Source organism: Castor canadensis, chromosome 11 (assembly GCF_047511655.1).
Source record: "Castor canadensis chromosome 11, mCasCan1.hap1v2, whole genome shotgun sequence".
Lineage (NCBI taxonomy): Eukaryota > Metazoa > Chordata > Mammalia > Rodentia > Castoridae > Castor > Castor canadensis.
The window spans coordinates 3,864,517-3,891,454 of NC_133396.1; the positions used below are offsets into that span (position 1 = coordinate 3,864,517).

General features: G+C 53.5%; 1 protein-coding gene across 1 annotated transcript in view; it reads left to right on the forward strand.

The window, feature by feature from the left end:
* The window catches only part of Dnah17 (dynein axonemal heavy chain 17), a 106,485-nt gene that overhangs the window by 43,296 nt on the left and 36,251 nt on the right, over nucleotides 1–26,938 (forward strand). Inside the window, exons 26-52 of the mRNA XM_074045000.1 lie at nucleotides 1,875–1,997; nucleotides 2,711–3,058; nucleotides 3,135–3,226; nucleotides 3,530–3,656; nucleotides 4,249–4,401; nucleotides 5,518–5,643; nucleotides 5,816–5,923; nucleotides 6,786–6,917; nucleotides 7,273–7,433; nucleotides 8,061–8,217; nucleotides 9,322–9,426; nucleotides 11,739–11,896; nucleotides 12,325–12,463; nucleotides 12,654–12,881; nucleotides 13,200–13,337; nucleotides 14,207–14,339; nucleotides 15,267–15,394; nucleotides 16,091–16,239; nucleotides 21,459–21,741; nucleotides 21,839–22,012; nucleotides 22,189–22,396; nucleotides 22,828–22,993; nucleotides 23,521–23,623; nucleotides 24,287–24,434; nucleotides 24,758–24,849; nucleotides 25,828–25,989; nucleotides 26,740–26,904. Of these exons, the coding sequence (XP_073901101.1) occupies nucleotides 1,875–1,997; nucleotides 2,711–3,058; nucleotides 3,135–3,226; nucleotides 3,530–3,656; nucleotides 4,249–4,401; nucleotides 5,518–5,643; nucleotides 5,816–5,923; nucleotides 6,786–6,917; nucleotides 7,273–7,433; nucleotides 8,061–8,217; nucleotides 9,322–9,426; nucleotides 11,739–11,896; nucleotides 12,325–12,463; nucleotides 12,654–12,881; nucleotides 13,200–13,337; nucleotides 14,207–14,339; nucleotides 15,267–15,394; nucleotides 16,091–16,239; nucleotides 21,459–21,741; nucleotides 21,839–22,012; nucleotides 22,189–22,396; nucleotides 22,828–22,993; nucleotides 23,521–23,623; nucleotides 24,287–24,434; nucleotides 24,758–24,849; nucleotides 25,828–25,989; nucleotides 26,740–26,904 (4,206 nt within the window). The remainder of the gene's footprint in view (nucleotides 1–1,874; nucleotides 1,998–2,710; nucleotides 3,059–3,134; nucleotides 3,227–3,529; nucleotides 3,657–4,248; nucleotides 4,402–5,517; nucleotides 5,644–5,815; nucleotides 5,924–6,785; nucleotides 6,918–7,272; nucleotides 7,434–8,060; nucleotides 8,218–9,321; nucleotides 9,427–11,738; nucleotides 11,897–12,324; nucleotides 12,464–12,653; nucleotides 12,882–13,199; nucleotides 13,338–14,206; nucleotides 14,340–15,266; nucleotides 15,395–16,090; nucleotides 16,240–21,458; nucleotides 21,742–21,838; nucleotides 22,013–22,188; nucleotides 22,397–22,827; nucleotides 22,994–23,520; nucleotides 23,624–24,286; nucleotides 24,435–24,757; nucleotides 24,850–25,827; nucleotides 25,990–26,739; nucleotides 26,905–26,938) is intronic.

Here is a 26,938-nt window from a genome sequence, read left to right on the forward strand (position 1 = left end):
AGTGATGCTTATTTCGAACAACATGGTTTGGGATGATGTGTTCTGCTAAGGTGCACCCACCCTCATGCCAAGTGCCAAGTGTGGGAGACATTCAAGGCAGATCTAAGAGTGGACGCTACCTCCCAGGGGATGAAGGGACAGCTTTGTGTGGACATGGACTTTGGCCTGGACCTTGGCAGAGAGAACCACGTAGATGAACAGGAGGGGCAGAATTGTCCCAGGGAGATGGAGGAGCAATGGAGAGGGGCTGTGGGAAAAGAGAACAGATGCAGATTCATCTAACCACCAGCCTGAAGGGTCACCCACCTAGGAGGGTGGCACAGTCTCCTCTCACCTCCACTGCACTGTCCAGGGCCCTCCTGTGGCTCTCTAGGCCTGATAGAAAAGCCAGCCTGGCCTGCAGGTCATTGCAGGACTCAGGGTGCCCACCCACTCCTGTCGGCCACCTTTTGAGTGCTGACTCAAAAGATAGACCCCAGGGGCCATCTACAAGCTACTCAGATGTTTTACTGAGTCAGGCACGGTGACATACTCCTATAATCTCAGCACTCAGGAGGTGGAGGCAGGGGGTCATGAGTTCAAGTCCAGCCTGGGCTACATAGCAAGACCCTGTCTCAAAAATAAGTAAGTGAAATAAAAAATAAAATGTCCCACTGAAAGAGGAATTGGTTATACCTGAGATGTAGGAGTTCACCAAACACGATTGAGAAACTCTGGATTCCATCACTGGCTAAACCATCCTCCATACCAGGCTCAGAACAGGTGCTCAGAAACATCTGTCCCAGTGGCTGTGAGAAGGACGTGGGGTGACGGTGTCAGCTTTCTGCCACTGTGACAAAATACCCGAGATAATCAACTTAGGAAAGGTTTGTTTGGGCTCTTGATGCAACTCTGAGGTTTCAGTCCATGGTTACTTGGCTCTTTGCTTTGGGCCTTTGGCAGTATAGGACATCGTGGCGGGAGCTGCTCACTTCAGGACAGCTGAGAAACAGAGAAAGAGATGGGAAGGGGGTCAAGGATGCCCCTTGAGGGCATGCCCCTCAGTGACCCTACTTCCTCCTACCTCCAAAAGGTTCCACCACCTCCTGGTAGTACCTTTAACCCACAGATCTCTGGGGGGCACTGTGGACCCGAACCACAGCAGTGACTAGGCAGGTACCTGGCATTGTTAATAGAGTAATGGCACCTTGCCCGTTATTAAGCAGCAGCTCCCTGGGGGTGGGTTTGTCTCCTGGGCTGCTGTGACAGAACCCCATGGGTATTTAAAACAACCATCTTGTCTTCTCACAGTTCTGGAAGCTGGACGTCTGCAATCAAGCTGTTGAGAGGCCACACCCCCTGGGGCTCTCGGGGAGGGTCCTTCCTGCTTCTCCTAGCTTCTGGTAGCTTCAGGAGTTCCTTATCCCATGTCCACGTCTCTTTGTCTTCACCTGGCCACCTTTTAAATTTCCCATCTCCCTCCTTTTCTGCTGTCATCAGATGTAAGGCCCATCTGGAAAATCCAGGATGATCTTATCTCAAGATTTTTTGTGTTTGTTCAGATGGTCTCACTATGTATCCTAGGCTGACCTTGAACTCACAAGCCTCCTGCCCCCAGACTCCTGAGGGCTTGGGATTACAGGTGCATGCCGCCACGGCTGGCTCACTCAAGCTCTTTAATATCCACCAGGACTCTCTTTCCAAAGAAAGTCTGAGATATCCTGGGTGAACTCTGGGAACGCTTTGGGGCCCACAGGGCAGGGAGGTGAGGCTTGGAGCAGTCACTGGCCTGAGCCGTGGAACCTCTGAGTAGCAGAGGCTCCCAGCAGCCAGACTCGGTGGAGGCCGACGGCGTCCTGCTGCATAACTAATATGGAGCTGCCTGGTTTTCCCAGGTGAAGTTTGAAATGTCGGAAGATACCACTCTGGCAGACCTCCTGCAGCTGAACCTCCACAAGTACGAGGACGAGGTCCGTAGCATTGTGGACAAGGCCGTGAAGGAGTCTGGGATGGAGAAGGTAGGTCACCGCTGCCAACATCTTAACAGGGTGCAGCGGCCTCCAACCCTGGAGGAAAGTCAGCATCCTTCTCTTAGCAGCCCAGGACGGAAATCGAGGAAAATACTTGCAGAATCTATTTAAAAACAAAACAAAACACAAAACAGAAAATCTCCAATTCCTGCCTATTCTCTACCTGCACCTGATGGTGCGAGGCTGGCCCAGGAAGGCATCACTCTCCTAAGAACTCACTCCCTGCTTTAAGAAACAGAATGGGGATGACAGAGTAGCTCAAGTGGTAGAGCACCTGCCCAGCAAGCATGAGGCCCTGAGTTCGAACCCCAATACTGCCAAAAAGAAAGAAAGATAAAAGAAACAGGATGAAGGTCAGTAAGACCTTGCACCTGCCTATAACTCAAAATGGTCAATGTGCCAGCGGGACATTGGGGTGGCAGAGTCTCATCTCTGTCACACACAATGTGTAGCTTTCTGTGTGTGGCTTCCTTCATGGCACCTATGGTGTAGCATGTGTCAGATCCCACTCCCTTCGGAGGCCCAGGCACATCTCTCTGTGCGACGGGCCACGCCACGTCCGTCCATGGTCGGTGGATGGGTGTCCGGGTTGAGTGGTGCTGGCCTGAGCCTTTTGGTCTTGCCCGTGCTAGAGACTTTGCGTCTCCCCTTAGCTCTGCAGCCAGATGCTTCGATGTTCTTACTACCATTCTCCCTGAAAGGTGCTGAAAGCCCTGGACAGCACCTGGAGCACCATGGAATTTGAGCACGAGCTGCACCCTCGGACAGGAATCATGGTGCTCAAGTCGGACGAGGTGCTGGTGGAGACTCTGGAGGACAACCAGGTGCAGCTGCAGAATCTGATGATGTCCAAGTACTTGTCCTATTTCCTGAAGGAGGTGACGAGCTGGCAGCAGAAGCTGTCCACCGCAGACTCCGTCATCTCCATCTGGTTTGAGGTCCAGAGAACCTGGACCCACCTGGAGAGCATCTTCATTGGCTCTGAAGACATCCGAGCCCAGCTCCCCGAAGACTCTAAGCGCTTCGACGACATTGACCAGGAGTTCAAAGTGAGTGAACCCCCACTTTGTCCGGGCCTTTCCAGACATGGCTGTAGTTAACACTTTGTCGTTCCACTTCTCCCAGGCCTTGATGGCAGATGCAGTGAAAACACCCAACGTGGTGGAAGCCACCAACAAGCCGGGTCTCTATGACAAACTGGAGGCGCTGAAGAAGAGGTGGGTCCCATACATGTCCCGACCAGGTTTTGATGGTGGCAGGAGTCTGTGTCCTATGTCACCTTCTGGTCAGGATGGTGCAAAACCGCCGTTCATGGGCTAATGGCAATCCCTTTCCCCAGTAAGCACACGCCTCCCCTCTTCCCACCTGGGAGCACCATCGAGGTTAGGGCTGGTAGAGAAATGGCAGTGTCGTTGGGAATTCTGAGTTAAATCTGGATTTGTGAACCACAAAACAGATGTCACCAGGACTCAGGCCTGCAAAGCAGAACCCACCAGCCCCTTTTCCCTCCCTCCTCCTAGCTTGGCCATGTGTGAAAAGGCTTTGGCAGAACATTTAGAGACCAAAAGACTGGCTTTCCCAAGATTCTATTTTGTCTCCTCGGCTGACCTTCTGGATATCCTGTCCAATGGAAATGACCCCGTGGAGGTAGGTGGGGCCCTGATCTCCATACTCCAGGCCCCTGTGTCCGGGGAGTCCTGGGCTAGAGGAGAAGCCCCGGCTGGAACTCAGCACCTGGTGTGGCTTTGGGCAAGTCCAGGCCGTGTTTTCCTCCTCTGGAATGGGCATGATGCCAGGGGCTTAGCCAGACACGGTGTCTAAAAGATAGGAATGCTCACTGGTCATCTTCCATATCATTGTCACAAGTCACCGAGCAGTGTCCCCAAGGGCCAGGAAGATGGCTCCCAGGGCTCTTCTGGAAGAGAGAAGAATAAACTGGGTGGAGGGAAAGGAATCTATGTTATTTCAACCATAACATATGGGATGGACACACAGAGGAAGGGACTTCCTAGGGCTGCCCACCATTAAAGGTCTGCTTTCTGTCCCAAGAGCAGTTGTCACTGGTTCCTTTGGTTGGCTAAGCCATGTGCGGTTAACATCAATCAGAGACAGGGTGTATGTATCAGAAAGGAAAGAAAAGAGGGAGGGAGGGAGCTTAAAGCTTCCAGAGGAAACCAGAACCGCAGGTGTGCCCTTTGGATCTGTCCCTTACGTAACTCCGGTGTCCTCCTCCCTGCAGGTGAGCCGCCACCTGTCCAAACTCTTTGACAGCCTGTGTAAGCTGAAGTTCCGCCTGGATGCCAACCAGAAGCCACTCAAGGTTGGCATCGGGATGTACAGCAAGGAGGACGAGTATGTGCACTTTGATCAGGAATGTGACCTCTCTGGTCAGGTGAGCCGTGCATGGTCACCGGTCACACACGGGCTCCCCAGGTGGGAGCCTGTCCCTCTCCTCTGCCTCTCTAGGAAACACGTGGGGACTTCTTCATCGAGTCTCCAGCAGTCTTTCCACATCTGTGAGACAAATCCTGAGGGGACAGGGAGGAGAGGGGAGGAGGGAAGAGAAGAGAGAGACTTGCTAATGTTGATGGCATTTTTTATGACTTGCCAAGGAGACTGCACTGAAGGGGACCGCCAGTGTCTAACACCCATCCAGGGTGATGAGCTGCATTGCTTTGGTGGGCTCAGAGCAGCCTTGGGACCCTCGCCCCTCCTCTAGCAAACATGGCAGCAAGTTTGCTAACCAACTTCCTGGCTGCCCCTCCCCCACCTCCCCCGCTCAACTGTTGATCACGCAACAGAAGTGATTCTGACATTAGCCTAAGGAAAGTGTAATTCAGAGGTAAATCAGACCTGCAGGAGCAAATCGCACCCAAGAAAAGTGGAGCATCCAAAAGTTGAACTTGCAGCATGTGGTTGGTCTGCTGTCTATGGATGTCCCCAAAATTTTAGAGCTCAGAGCATGACTGTGATGGCAGAGCACCTGCTTAGCAAGCATGAGGCCCTGAAGCCCTGGATTCAAACCCCAGTGCCACCAAAAAAGAACAGAAAAGGAACGATTTCTGTGGCTTGCCCAGGACTCCTTTGAGGCTCTTTCCTCTCCCAGTTGCTGTGAGTGGAGGGTTTTGTTAATTCGTCTGTCGTTTCTTTGAGGTGCTGGGGGTTCAATCCAGCTTGCAACGCCTCTGCTCCACCAATGAGCTACGCCCCCAGCCCGAGGGTTTATGTTTTAAAATGCAAATAAGTTGTGCCAGCAAGATTTGTGGGCAGCAGTGTAGAAACAATTGTGTGGTCACCAGATGCCTGACCCAACAAGCTTTGCCAGGGTGCCCTGCACTGCCCAGAGACAATTTTTAGGTGGGTCATTTCTACTGCTCTGACCAAATCTTGGCGTTTCCACCCCAGGATGATGACGATGACAAAAAGAACATCTTTTTTCTTTACAACAAATTATTAGAGCCACATGTGCACATGGCCCTGTGTGGTCAGTGTGACTCCCCATCCCCAGGTGGAAGTCTGGCTGAATCGAGTGCTGGACCGAATGTGCGCCACGCTCCGACACGAAATTCCCGAAGCCGTGGTGACATACGAGGAGAAGCCGAGGGAGCAGTGGATCTTCGATTACCCGGCCCAGGTACGGGGCTCCCCGGGGACTGGCTGAAGTGCCGCTTGTCTGGGCGTGTTTCTCGTGACACTGAGCCCTGGTTGACCTTGGTCCAGTGGGGAACAGTTGAACCTCTTGGCATTGGCTCTCTTCTCTGAGCTGTAAGCAAGTGACTGCTCACCACAGGGGCATCCGTTTTCAGATTGCGCTCACGTGCACCCAAATCTGGTGGACCACTGAAGTGGGTCTGGCGTTCGCACGGCTGGAGGAAGGATATGAAAACTCCATCAAAGACTACAACAAAAAGCAGGTGCGTGGCCCCGTGTGTCCATGTAAAACTGCCACGCGTTTGCTAGAAAACTCTTCCTTTCTAAGGATGAAATCTATGAAGCTGTCATCTCTGTAGGGTGAAAGCTGACAAGCTCAACCCAAGAGTTCCACCTTTTAGCAACAGCAATTTTCTGAGCAGGGCGCCGGTGGCTCATGCCTGTAATCCTAACCACTCAGGAGGATCACTGCTTGAAGCCAGCCCAGGGAAATGTTCACAAGACCCTATCTCAGAAAATACCCAACACAAAAGGGCTGGTGAAGTGACTCAAATGGTAGAGCACCTGCCTAGCAAGTGTGAAGCTCTGAGTTCAAACGCCAGTACCGCCAAAAAATACATAGCAATTTCTGAAGGTTGCATCAAATGCTCCCAAAAGTCTTTTTGTTGTTGTTGTTTTAAAGATTCTTACTTAGAAATCAAAGATAATTTTTTAGATGAAAGAAGGAAAAGTTACCCATTATCCCGCTACCCAGCTGGGACCACTATCAACATTTTCTTAGATGCTCTGTAAACTGTTTTGTGTGTGTAAATTGAGTTATAGGTAAAAACATCAACTGTCTTGTATGGCTTTACCGTCAGCTGTTCTTACTGGGTCTACAACCTATTCCTCTGGTGTTAAAATTTTCTTCTACTCCTTCATTGGTTAGTGGCTCCATGGTCTTCTGCCTCATTGGGAAGATAGGGAGAACTTGTTTTCCTGGTTCTCCCTATTGTAAACAAGGGCCTGATGGTCTGATCTCCTCAAGGACCCACAAGGCCTGGGCGCCCAGTCCAGTGACCACTTTATAGGTGGCAGGCGCATTGTGGGGGTCTCAGCGCAGACCTCCATCTTTTCTGCCCTCAGATCGGCCAGCTGAACGCGCTCATCACTCTGCTCATTGGAAACCTGAGTGCTGGCGACAGGATGAAAATCATGACCATCTGCACTATCGATGTGCACGCTCGAGATGTGGTGGCCAAAATGATCATGGCCAAGGCACGAGCACCCCCGTCCCTGGGCACGTGGGAAGCACCAGGGAACCCATGTGCAGGGCTGGCCAAGGGCTCAAGGACTCCATCCCCTGCCTGCTCTTTCCTCTTCCTGGGTGGTGACTACTGCTGTTGCCAGTCCTCACTTGGATTCACCCTTGGCAAGCCACATGCAGTGACCAGATGAGCCAGGCCCCAGGAGTGCCCGCTCTTTAGGCAAAGTCAGCCAGGGGGCAGTGAGGCGGTTGGATGTGGCACCGAAAAGAGGACACAGACAGAAAGGGTCCCCTGATGGGCCAGAGGCTAGCTCTGGCTCTCGCACCGTGCTGGGCCAGTGAGACACACTGGGGCTCCTTCTACAGGTGGAGAGTTCCCAGGCCTTTACCTGGCAGTCGCAGCTCCGGCATCGCTGGGACGAAGAGAAGAAGCACTGCTTTGCCAACATCTGTGACGCACAGATCCAGTACTCCTATGAGTATCTGGGCAACACGCCCCGGCTTGTCATCACCCCCCTCACAGACAGGTGGGGACCAACCACAGCCCCTGATGCCTATCTCTCAACAGCCACACACTGTCTTTGCCCCCTTGCCTAAGATTCTTCTCCATCGCTAGACCTGAACATCAGATGCTCTGGCTGGAAGACCTGGCATTTGGGTTAAAAATTTGTACTCAGATTTGGTCCCGCCACTACCTGGCCTTGGTCTCCCTACCTTGGTCTGACACTTGGCTGTGTGGCCTAGGGGGTAGTTGCTTAACCTCTCTGGAGGCCTGCAAAGTGGGGATTGTGCTTCACAAACCCTCCTGAATTTGCTAAAGATCGAGTGAACTATGTGACAATAAAGTGCTCAGACCAGAAACTGTCCCAAGTCACCCACAGTACATGTGGGCAATGGCTGGGGAGGATTGTTTTGTCAGTGGTGCCCACCTCCCCAAATCCATGCCTATGCCATATCTGGGCCATGCCTGTGCCATATCTGCCTCCAGATAGACAGTGTTTGTCCCTTGGTGACAACCGAAGCCCTTCCTCTCCTCTCCCTCCATCCCCCTGGGGCTGAACAGGGCAACAGTCCACAGTTAACTGAAACCACAAGAAAGCACAGTGGAGGCGATGGGGGTCTCAGTACACAAGGTGACCACAGGTCCTTGGCAGGTGCTACATCACGCTGACCCAGTCCCTCCATCTGATCATGGGTGGAGCCCCGGCAGGCCCTGCCGGCACAGGCAAGACAGAGACAACTAAGGACCTGGGCAGAGCCCTGGGCACCATGGTGTATGTCTTCAACTGCTCTGAGCAGATGGACTACAAGGTACACAGCGAGGCCACCCACTGAACTAGAGCCAAGTCAGAGCTCCGGTCCCTGAGGCTCTGCCTCTGAGTCTCTGGACACCTGCAGACAGAATCCTGGGGTGGAGGGGGTGCAGCAGGGGACACTGAGGACCCTTCCTGCTGCCGTGTTCCCCGGCCTGCATGGAGAGGCCCTAGGGTTTATAAACCTAGCCCCAGATGTCCTGGCCCTGCCCCTGCAGGGGGACCTCTCTCCACCTTGGTTCCAAGATCATCATTGGAGCCCACACATAGAAGTGGGCCCCCTTCCTGTTCTCTGTGGGGTGCTGGATAAAAGCAACATCCAGGCAGACTTTGGGTAAGGGGGGAGGGATCCGTCATCAGGGGTGCTGCAGGACCACAGCAGTGCTCAGAGGGCCAAGCACAGAGGGGAGACCTTGGTGGTTCGGTCCACGGCCGCTTCTTGCAGGAGCTGGAGGGGAGGGATGGTCACTAGGTTCGGGACCCTGGGCCTGGAGGGGGGGTTCCACTCTCACCTATATTTCAGCCCCACAGCCCAGGCATCCCCATCCTGAAATTGAGGTGGGGCCCACGGCCCCTGCTGGCTGTCAAGGTCAAATCATCCACACCAGCTTCCTGGGCCTTAGAAAGTAGTCGGAAGTCCACACCTCTAGAAAGGATTTAATATGTACCTGGTCCCCAGGGTGAGAGTCCAAGAACCACCCTGACAATCCAGGGGCCAGGAGAGGTCTTCCAGTGGGCCCGCAGTTTCACCCCTGCCTTGGAGGGGTCCCCTGCCTTTGTGTGCATAAAAGAACTGGTGAAGAAAAAACACAAGGCTGGAATTTACACAAACCAAACGGCCTGTGTGAGCCTTCTGGTTAGAGGACAGGCATGGCATCTCCCCCGTCCCCCGCCCCCAGGGCTGGGAACTGTCAGAGTCCAGGGTGGAGGATGCTCTTTTCCTGGTGCTCAGCCCCCTGTTGCAGAAGCCTCTGTGGAAAGGCAAGCTGTCCTGCCTGCTGGCCTTCTGAGAACACGTGACCCAAGCCTGGCCTGCTGGGGCTCCCTGTCCCCACCACCTCCCCGTCCCCTGACACACTCTTCCCCATCTTGTCTTTCCTAGTCCTGTGGAAACATCTACAAGGGTCTGGCCCAGACTGGAGCCTGGGGCTGCTTTGATGAGTTTAACCGGATCTCAGTGGAGGTCCTGTCTGTGATTGCTGTGCAGGTAGGACGCCCCGCGAAGTCTCTGGTTAGGTGGTTACTGACTGCTGTGCCCACCAGAAGCCCATTACCTCATACACCACAGAGACCCTCCAGCCCATCCCCAGGCTCCAGGCTCTGAGGGCTGGTGGGACACAAAGATGCAGGAGACGCTTGCCCTGTCCTGTCCCCAGTCTCCTGAGGCATATGGAGGTAGAAACAGTAAGAGGCTGGCACCTGGGTGACCAAAGGCAGATGAGGGAAATTTGCTTAGGTGTATTAAAAAAGGAAACTACACCAAGCCTAGGCTTGTAGATGTTAGTTGGCTTCATTTTCAGTTCTGTCATCCGAAAGTGGTTAGAATGCTTCCTTCACACACGGGGAGGCTCTGTTTATTGCCAGAGGAAGAAAGGGAAGTGACCGTGCAGACAAAGAAGTGGCTGATTCTATTCGAAGGCAGATTGAACAGGGGCTGCTTGCGGTTGGCTGAGATTAGGCCACGTGGTACAAGAGTTAGGTCAGTGTGCGTTTCCACATCGCGTTAGGTTATATCAAGCCCCAGTACTGCCAAAAAATATTTATAAAGCTAGGTTACAGTTCACCATATCCAAAATTTAAAAATACGTACAGAGGCAGCTTTAGGGCAAACAATTTAACTTAAGGGGGGGGGGATGGGGGGAAGGGCTTTGGCTCAGGGATCTGTGGAGTTGGGCGTTGAAGGATGCTAAGAGTTTCTCACCTGGACAAGTGTGCTGAAAGAGAATAGCAGAGAGGGGAGAAAGGAGATAAATGAGGCCATGTATTTTGGGAGCACCCCAGCAGAGCACAGGATGGCCGTGAGGAGTCTGAGGCAAGGTGGCAGCAGGCCTCCTGAGCCAGCATCCCCCAACTGCTGCTAAAATCACCCGTGCAGGCCCCATGCCCCACGTTTGGATTGGCTTTTATTTCTTCATTTTAAACAAATCCTCAGAGGATCCTGATGCCTGAGAAACTTGGCTTGAGAAACACTGGGCTCTCTGAGGGAAACTGAGGCCAGCCTCTAGTCCTTGGGTCAACTTTGAGATTCTGTTACTGGCGTCCTAGGCCAGAGGATAGATGCTGGGGTTCTTAGCAAACTGGGTCTAGCTACTCACCCCAAAATTCAAACAGAAAAGGTAACAGTGGAAAGGAAGTTGAACAGGCATAGATGTACCGGAAGTTCAAAGACCAGTGTCCTCAGGCCTGTCCTTGTGGGGCAGGACATGGGGTGCTAACAGGAGCCCCAAGATTGCATAGAGGAAGGGCAGGAATGACACATAAATAGCAATCTTAGCCTTGGGGAACTGGGCCTGGTGGGTCATTATCTCAGGGGTGGTCCATCAGATCCATTGTTCAAGGTGAGTCCAGGAGAGAAATACCCAGAGAAAAGGCAGAATGAGGGCAAAGAGGCCATGCTTTAACCTGCATTTAGCAACTATTGAGCATTTAGGTCCAGGTGAAGTCAGTATTTTTAGCAAGAGCAGCCTCTGAGTCTTGTTACAATTCCAGAAAGAAAAGAAAGTGAAGACCCCTGCCCACCTCCTCTAGAGGACAGGCAGAGGGGGTGGGGGTGGGGGTGGGGGTGGGGGTGAGGGCTGCTCAGGACTCACAGCCTGGGGAGTTTGCTTGGAGCTTTCCCGGCCTCCCATCCCCTAACTGCCGGCTGGAGGGGCTGGCGCGAGCACAGGCAGCTGGCCCCTTCTCTGTCCCCCTTCTCCATGGGCCTGGAGGCCAATAAGGAGTAGGACAAAGGCATCCCAGTGTCCTGACTCTTTCCCTGGTCCCCAGCCCATGAGCAGAGTTCTTGCCCCACCCCAAAGTTGTTTATGGGAAGCCTGTTAGAGGCACTGAATGTTTGTGGACACAAACAGAGGAGCAAGAATAAGAGAAGCCTTGGCACAGGGCAAGGTGTCCCCGCCTCAGTCCTACCTGGGTGTGGGCCGCACACCCTACAGACTGGTCAGAGTGTCCAGAGAAGGGAAGACTGGTGTGACCCAGGCAAGACAGCTCTGGGGTGGGGACCTCTGGTCAGAGGGCTGAGACAGGTTTCAGCCTTGAGCCTTGGGCGCCCTCGAGTGATGACTTGGAGATTTGCAGCCAGTTTCTGCAAATCTAATAACTCCTTTTGGGGGTGACAGCTTGGAAGCAGAGCCATAGGACTCATCTCAGATTATATATTCCAAGCTGGCACCCATGAGTGACAAAATCCCAGAATTGGAGAGCAGATTAGGCAGGTGGGGGATGGGGGTGGCGGTTAGTGACAATGGGAGAGGTCATGCCAACTCACAGCCACCTGGTGTTCCCTTGTTGGCTGTTTAGGTAAAATGTGTCCAAGATGCAATTCGAGCCAAGAAAAAGAAGTTTAACTTCCTGGGAGAGATAATAAGCCTCATCCCCACTGTCGGCATCTTCATCACCATGAACCCTGGCTATGCCGGGCGCACAGAGCTGCCTGAGAACCTGAAGGCCCTGTTCAGGTGAGTGCCCTTGGCTACTCAGGCCAGCCACAGCTGTTCCCAGGTTCAACAAGCCAGCAGAAGAGGAGCAGGGACTGAGCTGGGGAGGGAGGAGAAGCCATCAAAGACCAGCTCCCGAGATGGGGGAAAAGGGGAGCAGGCAGGTGAGGTCTGTCTTCCCCGAGGCTGGCTGAAACACAGCCTGCTCATCTGTACAAGAACTCTCAGGACAGTCCAGCAAAGCAAGGGCACAACCCAGAGGCCCCCTGAGCAGGGGGCATGGGAAGAATGTGGGGACCCAGCTGCATGACCCCAGAAGGCTGGCCAATGTGCTGTGGTCCATCTGGCAGGCAACGCACACTCCCCTAGGTGAAATCAGACAGGTGGAGGGGAGGGGACAAGGAGTCAGGGAGGGGGAAGGGGAAAAAGCTCACACATGTCCAACCCAGGCCCTGTGCGATGGTGGTCCCTGACTTCGAGCTGATTTGTGAGATCATGCTGGTGGCTGAAGGCTTCTTGGAGGCCCGCCTGCTGGCCCGGAAATTTATCACGCTGTACACCTTGTGCAAAGAGCTGCTCTCCAAGCAGGTGTGTGCTTGAGGGGTCCTGAAGCTCACGGAGACACTGGGGAGAGGCAGCTTGGTCTGGGAAGGGTTTCACACGTGCCTGTGCTGCATCAGCCTCCATCCCACCCTCCCTGACCCCGGAGCCACCCTGGGCCTGGCAGTACCAGCCGGCCAGTGTGGGAAGGCACATTCCTATCTACCCCCCCCCCCAGGACCATTACGACTGGGGCTTGCGGGCCATCAAGTCTGTGCTGGTGGTGGCCGGCTCCCTGAAGAGGGGTGACCCCACTCGGGCAGAGGACCAAGTGCTCATGAGGGCGCTGAGGGACTTCAACATCCCCAAGATTGTGACCGACGACTTGCCCGTGTTCATGGGGCTGATCGGAGACCTCTTCCCGGCCCTGGACGTGCCTCGGAAGCGAGACCTGAATTTTGAGAAGGTAGTTTGGTGCCCCTGAGTCTCTTTCCATCCTGAGAAGCCTTCCGCCTGCCCAAGAGGGTCACAAAAGCATGCCTCCCTTTGCTATGAGATCTCGGGGGTGACCATTGGCCGTTGTCAGTGCTGGGGTCACAGGAGGAGCCAGGATGAGGCTCTGAGCCGTGGTAGCACTGGGCAGCATCCATGGCCAAGTTTGGTTACACATCTGCGTCAGGGGAACAGCTCTTCCTCTCTGTGTTGCCTCTCCACGGCACAGGAAGCACCCCCACCTCAGCAACAGTCCTGACTTTGCACCCCACCCTTGCCTACGGCCCCTCAGATCATCAAGCAGAGCATCGTGGAGCTCAAGCTGCAGGCAGAGGACAGCTTTGTGCTCAAGGTCGTGCAGCTGGAGGAGCTGCTGCAGGTCCGGCACTCGGTGTTTGTCATTGGCAACGCGGGAAGTGGCAAATCCCAGGTCCGTCCAGTTGCCTGAGGGATCCAGCCAGGTTGGGGAGGATGGGAGTCACCCTCTATCACCTCCCTCCACCCCCCAGGGACCCTTTCTGCTCTCTTCCTGCCTCTTCCTATGACACCAGACACCTGCCGTCTTGCCCACCTACGCCCTCCTGTCCCCTTCCATTGCCTGGGGCATGGTGAAAGTGGAGGGTCACAGCTGAGATTACTAATGCCTGTAACACTGGCTGTAATTCTAAGCCAACCAAGAGTTTGGCTAAATGCCCACGAGATGGACTGTTACGCTGTTACTTAAAGTCATTTCCAAAGACTAATAGCAGAGGGGAAACTTGCAGCAAAGCAAGGTGTTCTTGAAAAGGCAAAGGCAGAACTATGGGCTGGCGGCATGGCTGAAATGGTGGAGCGCCTGCCCAGCAAGCAGGAGGCCTGGCGTTCAAACCCCAGTGCCGCCCTCCACCAAAACGAATAATAAGTAAAAAAAGAAAAGAAATTCTATCCATACACACACATGCACGCACACATGCGCACTCAGTATGCTCCAATACACATTTTCACTGGGTAAAGTGACTATCGGTAGTTTTCTTCCCTTGCTTTTTGTTTCAACATGCATGGATTTTTTTTGGGGGGGGGGACTCGGCATGGCTTCAGGAGCTCTGTGGGATCTGTTTCTAGTCACTTGACCCCTGCACCTCTGCTGTTGTCTGAGGGACTCAAACTCACCCTCGCCACCAAGGCAAACTGTGCCTGTGGAGCACAGGCACCTAAGGTCATGCAAAGGGCGCCACACACAGGCCATGTGTGTGATCCTGAGTGCAGATGTAGCAGGTGCTGGAGACGTCAAGTCACATGAGTGACCTCTGCCCTTACCAGGTACTCAGATCCCTCAGTAAGACCTACCAGAACCTGAAGAGGAAGCCGGTGGCCGTGGACCTGGACCCCAAGGCTGTCACCTGTGACGAGCTCTTTGGTGTCATCAACCCAGCGACCAGGGAATGGAAAGATGGTAATGGACGCAGCTACAGGGGCAACAGAGTCCCCTTGGGCTGGTTTCATGCTCAGTAAAGTGACATTTTCTGAGACTCTTGCCATACAGCTGGACAGGCTCCCTGGAGAGGGCTCTCAGTAGGCTCACAGTCTAGTGCAGGGGACACAGTGCCCAACCAGGGCCCCACAGGAAGGGTGCTAATGAAGGGGGCACTCAGAGGATGAGGGGCTCATAGCATCAGGTCACCAGGCTGGGAGGACAGGGGAGGAAGCTGCAGGAAGAGACTGAGGATCAGTCTGGGCTCTGGGAGAGGAGTGTCTCCTGGGAAGTGACTCTGCTGGGTTCCTGTTTGTGAAGAACTCAGGGAACAATGGAGGATGGGCTGGAGGAAGGGGAGGCTCAGGTGTGGCCTATCAGCACTTCCTTGCTGGGAGCCAGCAGGCTCACCTGCTTCCTTTCCATGGGTTTCTCACCCTCAGGGAGCACAGAAGTGCCAGCACCTTGTTTCTCCCTCACAGGAATGCAATCTTTAGGGGGTGGCAGGAGCTTTCATGGTCCTGGGCCTTGTACCCTAAGCCCTCCCCCAACTTCCATGGAGAATGCTCCACTAAGCATCCTTGAGTGAATGAGTGAACTCATGGGTAGAGTGCCAAGTGCGGAGGTGACAGTCCACACGGGGTCGTTGAACCTGGAGCCCATGGGAGAGGGGTCAGAGGAGGACAAGGGCAGGGCCTGGGATTGGGGAGCATGAAAGAGGACACTAGTCCTTGGGGAGAGTAGAAGGGAGGGAAATGAGCCAGTGTCCTGTTCGAGGGCCTCTGTTGTCCCTCTGAAGTAAGTGACAGCCCACCTCTGAGAGAGAGCAGCTGGGGCAGGAGTAAATACCTGGTGCACACTTAGCTCCTTAGACGTGGCCCTGTGTGACACTGGCCTGCCTCCCCACAGGCCTGTTCTCAACCATCATGCGGGATCTAGCCAACATCACTCACGATGGCCCCAAGTGGATCATACTGGATGGAGACATTGATCCTATGTGGATAGAGTCCCTCAACACTGTCATGGATGACAACAAGGTACGCAGCTCCTGGGTTCTCAAGAACCCCAATGCCGCCACGAGAAGGGGGCAGTAAGGGCTGGCAGACAATGTGCTACCGTGGGACTCAGGAGGTGGGCCATCTGGATCTCCACACAAAGAGCTGTGACAGAGAGCACTTTTCATGACACACCTGTCCCTCCTCCTCCTCCTCCTCCCCACGTTGCAGCGGCAGCATGGGTTGGGGTAACGCTGGGGGGAGCCTCTCCAACTCACTGTGGTACAATGCAGGGAAGATGGCTTCTGTTTGGAGAGGCAGACATGGCATCCAGGATTGTCTAGAAGCAGCTTAGGAAAATGATACTTCCCAGTACCATCTGGGAAGCTGAGGCAGATGGATGGAAAGTTCAAGGCCACCCTAGGCTATATAATGAGCCCCTATCTCAAAAAACAAAGAATTCTCAATCTAGTAGAAAAAAAGGGAGTGGAAAGCAGTCGTTTTGAAAAGGACATTTAATCCTGTGGTACAAGGCAAGATTGCTTTCAGGTCTAGAACCATCCATGAGGTTCCAGGGCTGGGTCGTGGTAGAGGGGACTGGAGGCAAGGAAGGTCCAGAGGTGCAGGGTTGAGGGTGGCCTGGCATGCTGCCCCCAGCAGCCACTCCTCATTCTGGAACACCGTCAGAGTGATAGGCACCTGCCGCTGACCCCCCGAGCTTGGCATCTCCCTCCCCAGGTCCTCACCCTGGCCAGCAATGAGCGAATTCCCCTGAACCGCACTATGAGGCTTGTGTTTGAGATCAGCCACCTGAGGACAGCCACCCCAGCCACGGTCTCCAGAGCCGGCATCCTCTACATCAACCCGGCCGATCTAGGGTGGAACCCGTGAGTAGGGTGTGGGCTTTCCTATCCTAAACTGTGGCAGAGAAAGGGAAGGTTGGTGGCCTTTTCCAGAGATGTGTGTGCATGTATCCATCTACCTGTGTGATAAACACTGGGTGCCATTTCACTGCACTATTGTAGCAGTGGACAAGTAAATGCATGGTGACATGGCAGACATCTGTACGGAGAGCTGGGGACTCAGGCACTGGGAAAGGGGAGGGCTAGGCCTCGATGGAGACCAGATCTTCCCAGAGGACCACAGTGAGGGCTGTCCCGAGGGGAGAAGAGGAGCACTTGAGGTGAATAAGAAACAGCACTCATAGGCACCGAGAGGGTGAATGGGAGCTTCCTGGGATGGAACTTGAAGGCTGAGGGTGTTTTGGGCAGAATGGCACTAAAGCTGGAGTGACTTCAGAGCCAGCTGGCCCTTTGTAAGGTGAAGAAGGGGAGTCACTGAGTAGCCATGGGGAATGAGAGAGGAAGACATGGACTTAAGAACTGCTTGAAATCTTGAAAAGTAAAAGACTTGATGTAGATTCTAGGGACACATTTTCCTGCTTGAATACATGGCCAGTGATTGTTAGTGGAATTTCAGGGGACATTGTTTGCTTGGAGCAAACAGCTTAGGTAGAAATCTTGTGGTGCATTCCAGAAGCTGAGGATCAAGGGAAACGCCTCAACCAGCCCTGGCAGTTCACTTGTCTATCCACCCATCATCCATCATCCATCTATCTAGTCATCAAGCACCCATCCATTCATCCACCGATCCATAATCATCCACCCATCCATTCATCATCCATCCATCCATCCATCACCCACCCATCCATCATCCATCCATCCATCCATCCACCCATCATCCATCTACCCATCATCCATCTACCCATCTATCCATACTCATCCACCCATCCATCCATCATCCATCCATCCATCATCCATCCACCCATCCATCATCCACCCATCCATCCATCATCCATCCATTCATCCATCATCCACCCATCCATCCATCATCCATCCATCATCCACCCATCCATCCATCATCCACCCATCCATCATCCATCCATCATCCACCCATCCATCCATCATCCATCCATCCACCCATCATCCACCCATCATCCATCTACCCGTCCATCTACCCATCCATCCATACTCATCCACCCATCCATCATCCACCCATCCATCCATCATCCATCCATTCATCCATCGTCCACCCATCCATCATCCATCCATCATCCACCCATCCATCCATCCATCATCCATCCATTCATTCATCCATCCATCCATCCATCATCCACCCATCCATCCATCCATCATCCATCCATCCATCCATCCATCCATCATCAACCCACCCATCCATCCATCATCCACCCATCCATCATCCACCCATCATCCACCCATCCATCCATCCATCCATCATCCATCCATTCATCCATCCATCCATCCATCCATCATCCACCTATCCATCATCCACCCATCATCCACCCATCCATCCATCCATCATCCATCCATCATCCACTCATCCATCATGCACCCATCCATCATCCACCCATCCATCCATCCATTCATCATCCACCCATCCATCCATCATCCACCCATCCATCCATCATCCATCATCCATCATCCACCCATCCATCCATCATCTATCCATCCATCCATCATCCACCCATCCATCATCCACCCATCCATCCATCCATTCATCATCCACCCATCCATCCATCATCCACCCATCATCCATCAATCATCCACCCATCCATCCATCATCCAATTACCCATCCATCTATTCATCATCCATCTATCCATCCATCCATGGTCCAGCTAGCCATAATCCGTCTATCCATCATCCATCCATCCATCCATCCATTCATCATCCATCTATTCATCCATCCATCATCCAGCCAACCAGCCATCATCCACATTTATCACCCATCCATCCATCCATCCATCCATCCATTTATCCAGCCAGTACTTTCTGTTCCCTGCATGTGTGTTGGAGCCTGGGATGATCATGCTTTAGGAAAGATGTGGAGTATGAGAACAGTAGCTCATTTTCTGAGAAAAACCCACACTGCATTGGGGAAGAAGAGCAAGCCACAAGAGATTCCAAGAAGAGATGGTCCCAAAGGCAGAAGAAAAGCCCAGGGATGGCATCCCAGACCCCAAGGAGGAGAAACTTCAGGGAGGAGAAAGTCAATTGTATACCATCCAGTGAAACAGAGAGCCATGGAAGGACATCGGTCATGGATTTGGCCACTAGACACCCCTAGGTGACACTGGAGAACAGATTCACAGCCTGCTGGAAGCAGGATCGAGAAAATAGTAGCCAAGGAAGCCGTTGGGAGTGAGGTGCAAGGGAGAGTCCTGTGTCAGAGCTGTGGGGAGAGCTGCAGCAAGAGGCAGGAAGGTTTACTGTGTTGAGGTGAGAGCCAGGCTTGGGCATGGGGAGCAGGCATGGGGTCCCAGGCACATGCAAGCAGAGGGGAGAAGTTGAAGTTCATGCTAGAGGCGCCTCCTTGCTCTCTGCAGTAGGAGGTGAGAGCACCTTCTGGGAGGGAGGTAGCATGGCAATGCCAGGGGTCCAGAGAATTCCTAAGGAAATGGTCCCAGCAGGAACAGACCTGGGAGCTGGCCTGACCCCAAAGGGATGGGGGCCACTGAGAGGCACTGCAGGGCCATCGTCTCCAGCAGCACTGCCCACCCAACTGAGTGTCTTGGGGCTGCCATAACAAAGGGACACATGGGGCAGTTTATCCTCTCACAGAGCTGAGACAGAAGTCTGAGGTCAGGAGCTGTAGGGTGGGCTCCTTCTGAGGCTGGGGAGAGTCTGCCCAGCTTTGCCAGCTTCTGGCGGTTGCAGGCTGTACTCACATCACTGCAGCTCTGTCTCCCTGGGGCCCTTTCCCTACTCCTCTTCTTAGGAGGACACCCAGCATTGGTCCAGGGCCCATCCTAATCCAGAATGACCTCATCTTGAGATGCTTAACTTAGTTACATCCTAGCTAGAGGCCCTTTCTTCATGTAAGATCACATTCCAAGGTTCCAGGTTAGAGGCATCTTTGGCACATCCACCATCTGCTCCCTACAGAACATTGAGGGTGGGCAGAAAACAGGGTGAGGAGACTGAAATGAGGCCTGGGTCAGAACTGCTGAGATGCTGGAGGTGGGGAGATTGTGGGGTCATGAGATGGTGGGGTGCACAGGGTCACAGCTGTGGGAGGAGGAAGGAGAGCCAGAAGTGAAGTCAGTGTAGGCAGAGGCAGAAAGGCTCCCAGAGTGACCAGAAGGAAGTAGAAGGAGAGAAATGGCTCCTTTTTCTTTTTTATGGATTAGAAACATATGCATATACATGTATGTATTTTTTTTGGCAGAACTGGGGTTTGGACTCAGGGCCTCACGCGTGCTAGGCAGACACTCTACTACTTAAGCTACTCCACCAGTCCAGAAATGGCTTCTTGAGATGTAGATGCACACAGAGCAGCCCTCCCTCAAATGGTTGCCTAGGAGGCTGGGACCCCAGTCAGGAGCTGGCCGGCCCCCAGGGACAAGGGCCACAGGCTCACAGGCCCCAGCCACCTCTGGGGATAAGGCAGGAAGCACTTGGATGGGCTGAGAATGTGGGCTTGTACTTCCCACACGCGTCTGCCTGGGCCCATGCTCGTGTGGAAGCCAGAATGTGCATAGGTGTGTGTTACAAGATGCCTACCCAAGCAGCATCAAAATGCAACAAGGCCTGGGTGAGGTAGCACACACCTATAATCCCAGCTACTGGAGAGGCAGAGATAGAGAGAGGAGCACAGTTCAAGACCAAGGGCAAAAAGCTAGCAAGATCTCATCTCAACCAACAAACGGGGCTTGGTGGTGCATACCTATGGTTCCAGCTAGGAGAGGCAAAAATAGGAAGTTCGTGGTCCAGGCCCCCATAGACAAAGAGTGAGACCGTATCTGAAAATAACTGAAGCATAAAAGGGCTGGAGGCATGGCTCAAGTGCCTACCAAACTCAAGGCCCTGAATTTAAACCCCAGTACCACAGGAAAAAAAAAAAAAAGTGACACAAAAGCACCCTGAGCCCAGAGTCAAGGCAGCACCTCTGTGACCTGCACCTGGCATTCAGGTCTGCACTGCGCCCACATGGGGCCCATGCTTTGCTTAGAGACGTGGATGGTGTGAAGCTTTGCTCTCTGTCACTGGTACCCAGGCACTGCAAATTCTCTGCCCCAGCACAGGGCCATCTGCGGATGGCGGCCGCCCTGTGTTTGGTAACATGACCTTCCTGCTTACGTCCCTGGCATCCTGGAGGTGACGCACACACTTAGCTCACCGGCCCTCCAGGGAGCCCGGTGCTATTTATGCTTTTAGCAGACATTTCTTTTGGCACTTACTGGACCAGGCTCCCTTCTGTGAACTTTAAAAAGTGGCCCATGTGGTCCTTTGGGACGGAGGAGGGGGTGGAGCTAAAATGACCCGATTAGAGATTAGAACCCCAGACCTGTTGAGTGACTTGTGTCAGGCTGCTGCTGGCCCTGGGTCTGGTGGACAGTCAGCTGCAGTGTCCACATCCCTCCCCACTGTGGTAGATGTGTCTGCCTGTCAGACAATCCAGTGTGGGCCCTCGAGGATGGCCATCGTGTTGAAGTAGATACTTCCACCAAACGTGACAGATCTTACCCAACTAACTGAGGCATGTGTGTGCTTATTTTTATAGATCACATATATAAATATATATAGGAGCAAGTCACTAAGTAGGTGCCGCAGGCATGGCTGGATCCAGAAGTCCAAATGACGTCACAGGATACCCCTGCTTCCCTCTTCTTCCTCCTTTCTCTTCATCCCCATCCTCACTTCCTTGCAACCCCCCAGATGATGTCATGAGACCGTTCTCCTCTCTTCTCCTCCCAGTCCTTTAGTGTCAGCTTCATCTGGAGGCAGATGTCCTCCACGTGGTACCGTGGCTTCAGTTGTTTGGGGCTCACAGTGGTCCCACAGCTACCAGTTCAGAGAAAGAACACAGACACCACAGCCCAGCAGCCTCACCAGGCTCTCTTAGGGTCTGAAGCTGGCTGGAATGGTGCCCTAGTTTGGACCCACCACCAAGCAGGAGTGACCAACCCAAGTCTCAGCCCGGCCTCCACGGCCACCCCTCTGGAGTCACGTGGCAGAGGCGAGAGGTCCTTCCTCTGGGGAGTGTCACTTAGTGGACCTGAAGCAGCCACGGCCCCATCTTCCCCAGGGTGGTGAGCAGCTGGATCGAGAGGCGCAAGGTGCAGTCTGAAAAGGCCAACCTGACCATCCTCTTCGACAAGTACCTGCCCATGTGCCTGGACAAGCTGCGCGTGGGCTTCAAGAGGATCACGCCAGTGCCCGAGATCACGGTCGTCCAGATGACCCTGTACCTGCTGGAGTGCCTCCTCACGGAGAAGAACACGCCGCCCGACTCCCCCAAGGAGCTTTACGAGCTCTACTTCGTGTTCGCCTGCTTCTGGGCTTTTGGAGGCGCCATGTTCCAAGACCAGGTGAAGGACGGACAGCGCGGCGGGGACCCACCACCCAAACGAGGTGCGTCTCGACAGTCCTCTTAGTGGGGCTTTTCGTGCATTTGTTTTTTAACAGCTCATTGATTATCGCGTGGAGTTCAGCAAATGGTGGGTCAATGAGTTTAAAACCATCAAGTTCCCCTCGCAGGGAACCATTTTTGACTACTACATCGACCCTGAAACGAAGAAGTTCCTGCCGTGGACGGACAAAGTGCCCCGCTTCGAGCTGGATCCAGACATCCCACTGCAGGTAATCCTCCCTGAACCAGTGACCAGGGACAGGGCTCCACGTCCTTCCCCGCACATGGCCAAGTGCAGAGGGCTTTCAACACTGGGGCCATTGACAAATGCACAAGATTTAGAAAGCTGCAAAGATCTGTGCCCTCAAGGAAGGTGGACCAGGATTTGTTGTCCCCCTGTCCCCAGGCCTCTCTGGTCCACACCGCAGAAACCATCCGTATCCGGTACTTCATTGACCTGCTCATGGCAAAGTCGTGGCCGGTGATGCTGGTGGGGAACGCGGGCACCGGCAAGTCCGTGTTGATGGGGGACAAGCTGGAGAGCCTGAGCACGGACGACTACCTGGTGCAGGCCGTGCCCTTCAACTTCTACACCACTTCGGCCATGCTGCAGGGTGAGGCGGGCGGGCAGCGACATCCGCACACTACATCCACGCGGCTGCCCCTTTCCCTCTCAGCCCTCACTGCAGGCCTTTCCCCTGGTGGGAGGCACCAGCGTGTGGTGGGTGTTGGCGGCCGGTTGGGGCACCTGGTCCTGCTGGAAGCGTTCATACCAGTCCCAAGTGACACAAAGGTTGACACTGCTGCCCTGGCCTCTGACCGTTTCAGTCTACTCCAGGAGCTGGCTGGAGTGGAGGCCACCCATGATGGATCCCTGCTCCCCACAGTGTCACCTTGAGGGCCACTCCCTGGGCAGGTGCATTCCCGAACCTGAACACTGGTGGCGCCAGGCTCCTTTCCACCAGGGAGCCAGTAGGGCCCTCCCCATCCAACAGAACCCCGGTGCAGGACACTGGGGTGGTGGCTGACCCTCTGCTCTCCACAGGGGTGCTGGAGAAGCCACTGGAGAAGAAGTCAGGAAGAAACTATGGGCCACCTGGCACCAAGAAGTTGATCTACTTTATTGATGACATGAACATGCCAGAGGTGGACAAGTACGGGACAGTGGCCCCGCACACCCTCATTAGACAGCACATGGACCACGGGCACTGGTAAGGTGGACTGCGGACTGGGACTGTGACTGGTTCGCAATCCATGGGGGTGGGGCCCAGGGGCTGTCGGCGAGACCACCAGTGGGACACCAGGACCGTAGGGCAGGTTCGAGACAGTAGACAGGTTCCGTTGACGTCTCTCTTCCCGCTGTCCACTATACAAATAATGCCAGTGGCTGCAACCAACAGCCCCCACAAAGGTGGGGGCCCCTCCTCAAGTAGGTATATCTTTCGGAGGAGATGGAGAGGGGTACTTACAGACTGAAGAGCTCTCAGGGGAAAGTGCAGCTGTGTCACAGCGGAGCCCCACAAAATGTATGCTAATAGAAAAAAAGCAGTTTGCTTTCAAAAAGCTGTTTCTCTCGAGAGCGTAAAGGCAAACCGGTGCTCAGATGCGAAGGACACGCGCTGGGGTTTGTCTTTAACCATGTGCAAAGCATTCCTGGAAGGGGGACGGGGATGGCTGCTCCAGGTCAGTGACACACTGTACACACCGATCCTCGATCCTCCCCACCCTCACCCAACAGGTATGACAGGCAGAAACTGACACTAAAGGATGTCCACAACTGTCAGTATGTGGCTTGTATGAACCCTACCTCTGGCTCCTTCACCGTTGACCCCAGACTGCAGGTGAGCCGAGGTCAACTGCCGGGGCCGAGGCTGGCTTTGGCAACTGAGATGTTAGAGCAGGGGGCAGGCAGCCTATGGAGAACGCTTAACCTTTCAGAGTGTCAGGACATGGGGAGGGAGGGACAAAAAGGGCGAGAGGGTAGCCAGCCCTCCTTAGGACCCCAGAGGGCTGCCAGAGTTAGCAAATAAAATAAACTGCAGGTGCCCAGTTCGGCCTCAATTTCAGATGCGCCGCAAACACTTTTTAGTGTAAGTATATTCCATACAACATTGGATATGCCCATTCTTTAAGGTATCTGCAGCGTATCTGAAGTCTAGGTTGAACTGGGTACCCTGCCCACACAGACCCCGCCACCACTCTAAATCACCAAGCATATGAAGGCCTGGGTATAAAGCCAGACCTGCAGCCTGAGCCAACAGGCCAGCCTTCTGCTTCTGAGAACATTTTTCTTGACAGCATGAACTGAATGGGGCTGCTTCACCTTGAATCAATAGCTAATGCGATTTTACATGCAAGGCACAAAGGGGAAATCTGCCCATCCCGACCATTCCCCCAAAGACATTAGTCAAAGAGGACAGGGTCTGGTCTCCCAAGGAGGGGGCCCCCGGCAACCAGCAGGACCCCAAGAGCTGCCTGACAGGTCCGTGGTTGTCCTTGGGCAGCGCCACTTCTGCGTGTTCGCTGTCAGCTTCCCGGGCCAGGAGGCCCTCATGACCATCTACAGCACCATCCTGACGCAGCACCTGTCCTTCCGCTCGGTCTCCATGGCGTTGCAGAGGGTGAGCAACCAGCTGGTGGCCTCGGCCCTAGGTAAGCTGGCCAGCCTCCTCCTCTTGCCTGTCGGTAAAACCTACAGCTTTATGGGGCTGACGGTTCTTCATTCCCCCCCACCCCGGATAAATATTTTATTTATACTTTGGAATCAATATTTTTAAATGAGGCTGTGTTTCCACTGGAGCTATGTGAAATACAATTGCTTCAGGGGGAGGCAGAGAGGAGGAAATTCAGCTACGTTGATTTCTTACTTAAATTGTCACCATTCCATAGTCCATTTGTTTCAGAAACTTTAAGCTGTGCACTTCCTGAGGCCATTAAGAGTACCTAAGAATCGATGTGCCTTTTTCCTATAACAGCCTTGCATCAGAAAGTCGCAGCAACATTTCTTCCCACAGCCATTAAGTTTCATTACATCTTCAACCTCAGGGACCTCGCCAATATTTTCCAGGTACTGTTCTTAGATTTATACCATGACGCCTTCTGGCCAAGTCCCTGAGCCACGGTGCTCTCCTCTGCCGCCCTCAGGAGAGAGCAAAGTGAGTCTGGTCTGATGGCGGTGGCGTGATGGTGATGACAATGGTGGTGGTGGTGGCGATAATGGTGGTGGTGGTGACGATGGTGGTGGTTATGACAACGATGTGATGATGGTGCTGGGGAAAATGACGGTGATTGTAGTGACGAGACGGTGGTGGTGGTAACAGCAGTGGTGGTAGTGGTAGTGATATGATGATATGAGGGTGGTGGTGACGGTAGTCATAGCGATGGTGCTAAGTGGTGGTGGCAATTACAATTGTGTAATGATAGTGGCGATGTCCTGCTGGCAGTGGTGGTGATCGTGATGACGAGGATGGTGACAGTGGTGAAGCGTCAGCTCACGTGCCATGCCCTCACAATGCCCCTCTGCAAGCCCCCACGCAGCATTCACAGCACACGTCCTAATGTGTAATTTACCTGACGTTTTGTTTTCCTGGTTACATCTCTCCACTGGAATGTGAACCCCACAAAAGCGGGGGCTGATTTGCCATCGCAGGAGCCGAGAGCCCCTCAGCCTTCCCCCGCTGAGCCTGCAGGGCTTACTCAGCGAGTATCTGTTTGAACCAGGGCTGGACCCAAGAGCATTTGCGGCAGAGCCCAAGTTTGTGGTGACCTTTACTTTTCTGCCCCCATTAGCCTCTCTTGTCCCTTTCTGCTGTGCACCCATTACAGGATGAAGCCCTTAACCCCGTCCTGTGAGGAAACCCTGTGTCTCTCAGGACACACCCACACCTTCTAGCCTCTAAGCTGTGTGTGATGAGTGGCTTCCTGGGCCCCAAGCACCAATTGTACCAACAGCCTAGAGGTCACTCCCCGGGGGATGTCATCCACACTCAACACCTGCCTTCCTCTCCACCACAGCCAAGATGCTGACCCTCTCGTGCTGGGGCAGGGCCTCTTATTCTCCACAGCAGAGATTCTGAAAGTCCCACTGGATCTTGTCCGCCTTTGGCTGCACGAAGCCGAACGAGTGTATGGTGACAAAATGGTTGACAAAAAAGACCAAGAGACACTGCACAGAGTCATGGTGGCTTCCACCAAGAAATTCTTTGATGTAAGTTAAGCCACCAGGTCCCTCTGCCATACCCACAGAGGATCCAAAAGAGTAGAGTATCTGGCACCAATGATAACTGAATGCCCTTTTTTTTTTTTTTTTTTTTGCAGTACTGGTGTTTGAACTCAGGGCCTACACCTTGAACCACTCCACCAGTCCTTTGTTTGTGTGTGTGTGTGAGATGTGTTTTTTTCAAGACAGGGTCTCATGAACTATTTGCTTGGGCTGGCTTTGAACCATGATCCTCCTCATCTCTGCCTCCTAAAAACTAGGATTATAGGCGTGAACCACTGGCGCCTGGTGATAACTGAGCCCTCTTGAAGGCCTTGATGGGGATGGGGCGATCCATGTAAGGTCCCATAAGTGACTCGATTATGTGATTGTTGAGTCAAGTGAGAAGGAACTGAGCACTCAGGGTGTGATGTCCTCCTCCACCCACTTGCTGGAGAGAAGGGCCTGTCTAGTCCCATGTCCCCTCCTGGCCTGGCCTGTGTGCTTTTGGTGCAGTCATTTCTTTGGGCCATCTCTTCATTCCACATCATGGTGGGGAGTGGACCATGGACCATCCCACTAGATATTTTTGACCAGTGGTTTGTAGAGCTGATAGCAGCTGTGGTTTCTGTTCCTGGCGATTTGGCCTGGCATCCTAGGGTGTTATCTTTGCAGGGCCACCATGGCCACTGTTAATTATCTGAATAGCCTGGTGGCAAAATAATAAATAAATAAAAGTATTTCATCTCTTATTTCTAGGATCTTGGTGAAGAACTCTTATTTGCCAAACCAAACATCTTCTGCCACTTTGCTCAAGGGATTGGTGACCCCAAATACTTCTCTGTGACTGACATGGCTCAACTGAACAAGCTCCTGATGGATGTCCTGGACAGTTACAATGAAGTCAACGCGGTCATGAATTTGGTGAGTGGTGCTCAATACAATGGCAGGGACCCGG